At 44.9% G+C, this 8,224-nt stretch overlaps 1 protein-coding gene across 1 annotated transcript in view; it reads left to right on the forward strand.

The window, feature by feature from the left end:
- Positions 1 to 5,171, forward strand: part of LOC104492658 (poly [ADP-ribose] polymerase 14-like) — a 15,570-nt gene extending 10,399 nt beyond the window's left edge. Inside the window, exons 10-15 of the mRNA XM_010135240.1 lie at positions 758 to 925; positions 1,805 to 2,011; positions 2,104 to 2,697; positions 3,804 to 3,949; positions 4,478 to 4,652; positions 4,882 to 5,171. Of these exons, the coding sequence (XP_010133542.1) occupies positions 758 to 925; positions 1,805 to 2,011; positions 2,104 to 2,697; positions 3,804 to 3,949; positions 4,478 to 4,652; positions 4,882 to 5,171 (1,580 nt within the window). The remainder of the gene's footprint in view (positions 1 to 757; positions 926 to 1,804; positions 2,012 to 2,103; positions 2,698 to 3,803; positions 3,950 to 4,477; positions 4,653 to 4,881) is intronic.
- The last annotated feature ends 3,053 nt before the right edge of the window (positions 5,172 to 8,224 follow it).

The following is an 8,224-nucleotide window of genomic DNA, read 5'->3' on the forward strand; positions in this document are numbered from 1 at the left end:
GAAGTGGAAGTGGGGGGGGGGTGGAAGTCAAACTCGCAGGTTGAGAGAAGAACAGTATAATAACTAAAGATATAATAATTATAATTGTAATGAAAATGAGTATAACAAAAAGAGAGACCCAAGAGAGACAAGGGATGCGCAGTGCAATTGCTCATCACCAGCTGAATGATACCCAGACAGTCCCCGAGCAGCAGTCCCCTCCTCCCAGCCAAGTCCCCCCAGTTTATATACTGACCATAATGGTTTATGGTATGCAATATCCCTTTGGCTCCTTAAGGTCAGCCGTCCTGGCTGTGCTCCCTCCCAGGTTCTTGTGCACCTGCTTGCTGGCAGAACATGGGAAACTGGAACATCTTTGACTTGGGATGAGCACTGCTGAGCGACAACTAAACCATCAGTGCGTTACCAACATTATTCTCACGCTAAACCCAAATCACAGCACCAGCTACCAGGAAGAAAATTAAACTTCTCAGTTAAAAGTTGAGATGATAAAATCTCAGCCAAACTCAGAACATATTCCAGTAAAACTGAATTAGAGGCAATTTATGTGCCAAACGAGGCAAATATTTTACAAATGTGAAATGAATCCTTGTGCCTTGAAAGTGAAAATAGAGAGAGGGTGTTGCACAGTTTGTGGAAGGAGGCTTGAAGCTTATCCTGGGGCATATTCATAATTATTTTTTACCTCCTAATGAGGATTAGTACACATCTGTATTGTGGATAGTTGTTGACTGATCACGTTCTACTTATGTTTCAGCCTCACAGCTTAAGAAGAGCTATATCACCACCCAAGCAGGAAGCTTGCCATGCAAAAAAATAATTCACTTTGTTGCCCAAGATGATATCAAGGCACTAGTCTCCAAAGTGCTTCAGGAGTGTGAATTACAGCAGTACACCTCTGTCGCCTTTCCAGCAGTTGGAACAGGTCTGTGTCTTCCTCTTGAAATGGGTTCGGTGCCTGTGATTGTGCTGCTCTCAGGGCTCAAGAAATGAGCTTGATTTATCTGGAGGTTATTCTTTGGTGAAAATATATTCAGAAACTGTAGGCTTTAAAACCGTTGTTAGAAACTTAGGAGGACCTGGAAAGCTTTATCCCTTGCATTCAGGGACTGTGGAAAGAGTTTGAGGCTTGGAGCCAACACTTCCTTGCTAACAGGGGTCCAAAGGTATGTCCATACTTCTTGGAGAACCATATATCCTTGTCACAGCAGCCTGATAGATGTGGGCAGCTCATCGGAGAGTATCCAGGGGGCTGTTTCTCCATTGCTGAAATCAGTGGGTGATTCAACTCTGGCCAGCAGCCACACGAGTAGGGTGGATACGGATGGAATGTGAACCTGTTGAAAAGGCTGGTTTGCCCTTTTTTCTGCTCTTATTATTTTCAATTAGTTCAGTAGAAATCCCTAGTCAAGAGAATCGAGAACTGGGCGCCGTGCACACAGGACCTCTTGTATAACTAAAACTGGACTTGTTTTTTGAGCAAAGAGCTGGCTACTGGGCCATTGAGCATTAGGCCTATGGCCTGTTAGGTAACCAGGCAATGTCATCTACATCGTAACCTGATGAGTCACTGTGTCAACAAAAGTAAACTTTGATTTTTTTTTTTTTTTTTCCCCCCCTTGCTTGAACCTCCTTTTCCTGATAAATAGAAACCTTTCCTAATTGCCAGCCTGAAGTTATTTCTGACCTGTTTATGATCCAAGTGATTGTGGTTATGTTCGTAACTGTTCTTTGAAAGATGTTTTAACTATTTGTAAGAGTTACTAACACTTCTTAAAAGCAAAATGTTTATAACTTGTTTCAGGTGAGGCGGGCCGTGATCCAGCTGTAGTAGCGGATGACATGATAGATGCAGTAGCTGACTTTGCAAGAAGTAACTCTGCTCCGTCTGTGAAAACTGTTAAAGTTGTCATCTTTCAGCCACATCTGCTGAGCGTGTTCTGTAGAAGCATGGAGAAAAGAGAAAGTCCTGCTAAAACAACAGCCAAATCATTCTTTTCCAAGATAAAATGTAAGCTCTCAAATACTGGTTATACATCAGTTTGTTTAGCACTAGCTGATAATGGTTAAAATTAATCACAGCATTCGTGTATTTCAATGTAGCATTCTGGAGCTCCGAGAAAACTCCCCCAAAGCAAAAAAACGAAACTGTTTTGGAAAAGAAGATTGACCTGGCTGTTGTGCAGATTTGTGGTGCAAACCAGAAGAAAGTGGAAGAAGTGGAAAGCTGGTTGAAAAGTGCAATTTTAAAGGAACAGTTTCGAAAAGAAATCATAGATGAGTCCATCATTCATTTCGGTGAAGCGGAGAGACAGGAACTGCATAACCTACAAAAGAAATTAGAAATTGCTCTTCATTTGGGTGGTACCTCTATTCGACTTTCAGGTGTTGCGAAAGATGTCTGGATCGCTTATTCAGCTGTCCAAGAAATGATCCACAGGGTAAAAGCTGCTAAAAATGAAGAGATCAAGGCAGAACTTTTACAAAGCTTAGTTGAGTGGAAGTATTTTAAAAATGACTCGTATGTGCCCTTCGACAGTCTCACAAATATGCACTTGGAAAATGCTCTCGTGGGAAAGCAGAAAACTATTTCGATCACCATAGATCAGAAAAAATACACAGCGCATGCAGAAGCTAGATGGATTCTGGATGACCAAGGAAAGAGAACACCCATCATGCGTATCGATAAATCTGAGGGTAAGTAAAAGCACCTTGACAGGCTAATGCTCCCGTGTTAAAACCAGGTTGCGTCCACCCTTGTTAAGAGTAAGAACGGTAAGAATATGCAAAATATTGCTGGGAGCTTTGTGCAGGTCCGTTTCTGGAGAATGTAGACAGGAACTGATTTGGGAAATGAAAATAAAAGAATCCTGCAGTTATTCAGAATTTTTGGAAATGTAGGTAATGTGTTCTGAAGTTCTTCACAGACTCACTGGCAATAATTAGGTGTTTGTAGCAGTTGTCATTCTAGATGTCAGCTCGTTTCTGTTCTTGAGATGCTCCCTCTTCCATTTCCTTCTGGTCCCCCACAATATAAGGAGCTACCTCTTTCTTACTTACCCATACAGGATTTTCCCCAGTGTATTGTTTTTCTTTGTCCTGCTGAGACTCAGTTTTACAGGGGCCCATTTTATATCTTAAGGAGAACTATGTTTTGTCCGCTTAACACACGAAAGTGAAAGTGGATAGGTTTAAGGAGCTGCGCAGCTCCAGGGCCTTCGTAATGCTTCCCACACGTATTTTCAGATTTTTATTTTTTTATTCTCTTAGTACAAAGTGTCACTTGTAATTGAGGGATCCTATAGGGCTGGGGGTCTGCAGCATGTGCATCAGACGATGCAGCTGGACACTAGGTCTCCCTTGAAATGAGAGAAGGGAAGGAAGGGAAGACTTCTGCTTTACGGAGGGAGAGTGTATTCTTGGAATTTCTAACTGGAAAACTCCTTGTTCAGATGCTTTGCTCCTAATCTCCTATCTGATGAGATTTAACTACTCAGTAAATCTGCATTTGCTCCATATCCTTGAAAACTTTATTTGCAGGGAAGGCTGCCAGTAAAAGGTGTTGCACAGGATCCCTCTTCCTCTGTAGACAGATTTGTCTAGGAACTACCAATTCAGGCACAGTGCAGTGGCCAACCAAAGACTGCACCACCCTCAGCCTCTGGTAACAGACCCACGGAATACTCTTGGCTGACAAAGATCAGTAGGCACTAGTGATAAGCTGTACGTGTGGGCCTTCAGGAGGGGTGGTAGCAGGGCATATTTCATTTTAAGCTGAGGATTTTGGGATGTTTCTTCTGCAGATCAAGAGTCAACAGCACTCCCTCCAACGTGGGATGATATGCAAAACCAGCGACTCAAACTAGTGGAACTGAGACCAGAAACAAGAGAGTACAGAGATGTGCAGGAAAGTTTTCAGAAGACCTGTCCGTCATTTAAAGTTGAAAAGGTAAAAAAAGTGTATCAGCATTTCTGAGCGTAAATACTTTGATAGGAAGTGATGAAGAATACTAATAGCAATGGGAAAATGAGTTCCATGGGTATTTCTGAAGTTGGAGAAGTCTCTATGGCTGTCGCTAACTTCAGTCAGTTCAGTGATGCAGTTGAGACATTTGGAACAAGTCTTAAGCAATCGCTCCGTCGGCACCAAGGGCGTTGCTCGCTCTTTAACTTGTTTGGCTATGGTCGAGCGCAGCATCTGCCTGCTGAAGCCACGTGTGCTCTCCAGGTGTCATCTCTGCCCCAGAAACCTGGGAAGCTCTCCTTTACTGTTGCCCATTGAGTGTTTCTTTCATGTGTTGGTTCTGCTGTCGCTCCTGCCAAAACTTGTACTGATTTGACCAATTTATTTCATGGTCTGGTGTTACGTGCCCTGGAGCTAGGAGGAGAATCATGGAAGCAGGTCGAGTTGTTGATACACTGATGTTTTTCACAGCCGCAACGTACTTTCTTTCTGTCTTGCTTCCAAACTTTGCAGATTGAAAGGATACAGAACCCGTATCTTTGGAAGGCCTACCAAATAAAAAAGCGTGAAATGGATAACAAAAATGGCAACAGAAATAATGAGCGGCTCCTGTTCCACGGGACAAGTTATGAGTCGCTAATGAAGGTTAACAACAACGGATTTAACCGGAGCTATGCTGGGATGCACGGTAATGTGAATTTCAAACCAAGTCTTGTTTTCCTGAGTAGGGCTGGGAGGGATTTGCCTTGCCATCTGTATAGCCCTGTCTTGTTTGCAGAGCAGTTGGTTTAGTTATGTCTGCCTGTTGCAAATAAAAGGCAAAATTGTCAAGAGATTCACAGGGTATGAAGGTGGCAGTTTGCAATTAGTGACTGCTGTTAATCAAACCCTCACAAACGTTTGCTTTTTGATTACAGCTGCAAACTTTGGCAATGGGACGTACTTTGCTGTTGACGCCAGCTATTCCGCCAACGACATGTACTCGAAACCAGATGCAAACGGGAAGAAGTACATGTACTTGGCTCGAGTCCTTGTGGGAGAATATTCTCAGGGGGTTAGAGGAGCTATTACTCCAGCAGCAAAAAACACCAGTAACTCTATAGATCTGTTTGACAGTTCAACGGATAATGTGAAGCAGCCCTCCATGTTCATCATATTTAATGACATTCAAGCTTACCCGGAATACCTTATCACTTTCACTAGATAAGCCGTTTGATTGCAGCTGACGTTGCCTGTCTTTTGGTCTCTGTGTAGGACTGAAACACTTAGAAGATACACAATGAAAACAACTGGTTTTATCAAATCAATTTCTTTAAAGCTTTTTTACATTTAAACAACCTCTGGCAATTTTTGATAGCACGGACCTAGACTGCTTGTTTACTCTTGGAGTAGCTGAGTGTATTTCACACTCGAGCTCAGTGGCCTGCTGAAAACCACCGTTAGATCGCATCTCAAGCCTTTATACCAAGCCTCGATATGGTATTATTCCCTGCAGCCTTACGGCCGTCCTAGTCACACTAGGTAGTGGGGAGCACTGGTGGGGGATCTTCCTTCAGCCACTGACTGCTCCATGTTCCATTTCTGGTGTCTTCTCACATTCTGTAAAAGTCTGCATTGTGAATTATGATAGTGTTTTTCAATAAACGAACTAACTGTAGTTAATGGCCTGATTTTTTTTCAACCAGTCAACTTCAGTGAACTCGATGCCTCAAGTATGGATTTGCTTGATTTTAATACAATAAAACTCCCTGGCAGGATAATAAGAGGGCCTACAGAAGGTTACAGAGGTTGCCCAAGTTACTTATACATAGCCTAAGAGAGACAGGAAAGTAAATTTTGATACCAGCTGCAGCAACCTTCTTCTAATCTTAAGGAGAAATTAATAAAGGAAAGAAAAGCAGGGGGAGGTGTGTGGTGTGTTAAAGCTTAAAGGGGTGGTCATTAACAAGCCAAAGTTCAGAGTTCTGTGTTGGGGTGGGGAAGCAAAGCAACATTGCCTACTTTGTTGTATGTTGGAGGAATAAAAAAATACACAACAGCCCTAGATCTTGTGAGATCTTCCAGTAAAAAAGCAGACTAATACAGCACCTCCAAATTCTAAAAGTCCTTGGCTCCTCTGAATGTATCAAGTTTGCCTTCTTTTATAGCTGGATGATTAAGAGAAAATCTTCCACTAGTGGCTTTACATAGTTAGCTATGTTGCTATTTCTTGTCAGGGTGGCTGCAGCTGCCACAACCCACCCCCTGACCAGTCACAACTCAGCTGGTTTCCTGGGAGTGTGGCACAGGCACCTCTTGCTGCCAAAGGTAAAAGGGAGGGCAGGCTCAGGGAGGTCTAATGCTCTTTGTGGATCATCATTCCTGAATTGTGCCAATACCCCACACAAAAATCAAGGGATCTGACAGATTTCACCACCACACGTCTGACATGGCTTATTACAATCCAAACTGCAGTGAGAACCGTAACCACAACCATCATTCCAGAAAATACAGAGACCAAAACTTTCTCCAACAGCAGTGATTGGTGATGAGTCTTCAGCCAAGCACCACAGTCAGCAGTTTTCTGTGGAACATGGCACAGAGCAGTGAGTGATGCTCCAGTGCCCACCCTGTGACATCATCAGCAGGTAGGAAAAAGCCAGTCCATCCCTCGGGTGACGCCTGCTGTCTTCTTCACCACCACGTTGTAGCCCAGGTCCTGGTCCTCACTAGTGCCACCAGAAGCATCATCTCCGTTGTCCTGTAAGAACACACAGAGCTGGCCTCGGTTTCCAAACAGGCCTTTGGGGGAAGGGACACTGTGCTCCCCCCCGGGTGAAGGCAAACGGGGAGTTGTCCTCCCCTCCCTTAGGGGAATCACACAAAACAGGTCTGGAGCAGCCATCCACGAGCAGGCGGCTGCCTGTAGAGCTGTTACTCTGGGAGTCCCGCTCCAGGCAGCAGCTGTCAGTGACCAGGTGCGGGGGCAGCTATGGTTCAGTTGTCTGTAATCAATGGTTAAACACCACCACCCAGCAAGTTTATGAACTGGCCAGACTGGAGAGTTGGAAGGGGAGTGGGTGCAGCTTATGATCTGCCTCTTCTCCAGGTCCTCAATCACTGCTGTGATGCCCCTGAGAAATGAGTGGCTTTAGATTGTGGCAGAGTGGGAGCTGCAGGGTCCTGAGGTGAGCAACTTCTGCCCCGCAGCTCCGGAAACAAATTGTGCGGTCCCTGGGCAGGTGCCACCACCTGCTAATTCATCAAATCCTAATCTATTCCCCTTGTCAGGGCTTAGAACTTCCTCCACACCCTCATCCACTTTTCCCCAGGCAGCTAAAACTGAGTTTGGGCTATGGGACAATTTCCTGCTGTACTCACTACCCCTGTTATACTTAGAGCTTTCCCTGAGGGTTTAATTCCTCGCTACTTGGCTCAGTGCTCTTATTCAGAATGCTGATTTGGGTTCCTGTATCAGTTAAGAACTCTACATTTATTCACTTTGGACCACTGGGAAGTTAAAGACACACTGCACAAACATTCGGTTTTGATTTCGCCAAGCCCACATGACATCCTGTCCTGCAGCTTGTTAAGCTTGGATGCTGACTAGAGGGCGGTGCGGACAGAGGTTCAGGAGTTCCCGCCCTGCAGCCTCCTATGTCTGTTTTAATAACAGGTCGCACTGCCTTTTCCTCTAATTTCTCTGCTTCATCAGAACCATTTTCAGTGGTACCTTCCCCTGTGTCTTCATCTGGATCCTCGGGGTCTGTGCCTGTGGTCTGGACAGCACTGGGGGCTTCTTCTGTCTGTGCTAACAGGAGCTCAAAGAACACATGCATCAGCTCCTTTTCTTTTTCAGTTCTGTCTCCAAGCGTTTTGGAATGCTCCTGCGCCTCCACTAAGCAAGTACTCAAAGTGGCGAACAGAACCACAATAAGGAAGAAATTTTTACACTGAGGGTGGTGAGACCCTGGATCAGGTTGGCCGGAGAGGTGGGAGAAGCTCCATCCCTGGAAACATTCCAGGTCAGGTTGGACCTCGGGGCTCTGAGCAACCAGCTCTAGCTGCAGATGTCCCTGCTCACTGCAGGGACGCTGGACGAGACAACCTTTGAAGGTCCTTTCCAATCCAAACCGTTCTGTGATCCTGTGATCAAGCGCAGAGCAGAAACCTGCAGCGCTGGGCTCCGGGCAGGGGATGAGTAAAAGACGCTGCTTTTCCCCACGAGTTTATGATGATCAAAACGCAAGGGGAGAGGTGGAAAATGAAAGGGGTCCTTGT

The sequence above is a fragment of the Buceros rhinoceros genome, unplaced genomic scaffold (assembly GCF_000710305.1).
Source record: "Buceros rhinoceros silvestris isolate BGI_N320 unplaced genomic scaffold, ASM71030v1 scaffold33654, whole genome shotgun sequence".
In the NCBI taxonomy this organism is placed as follows: Eukaryota; Metazoa; Chordata; class Aves; order Bucerotiformes; family Bucerotidae; genus Buceros; species Buceros rhinoceros.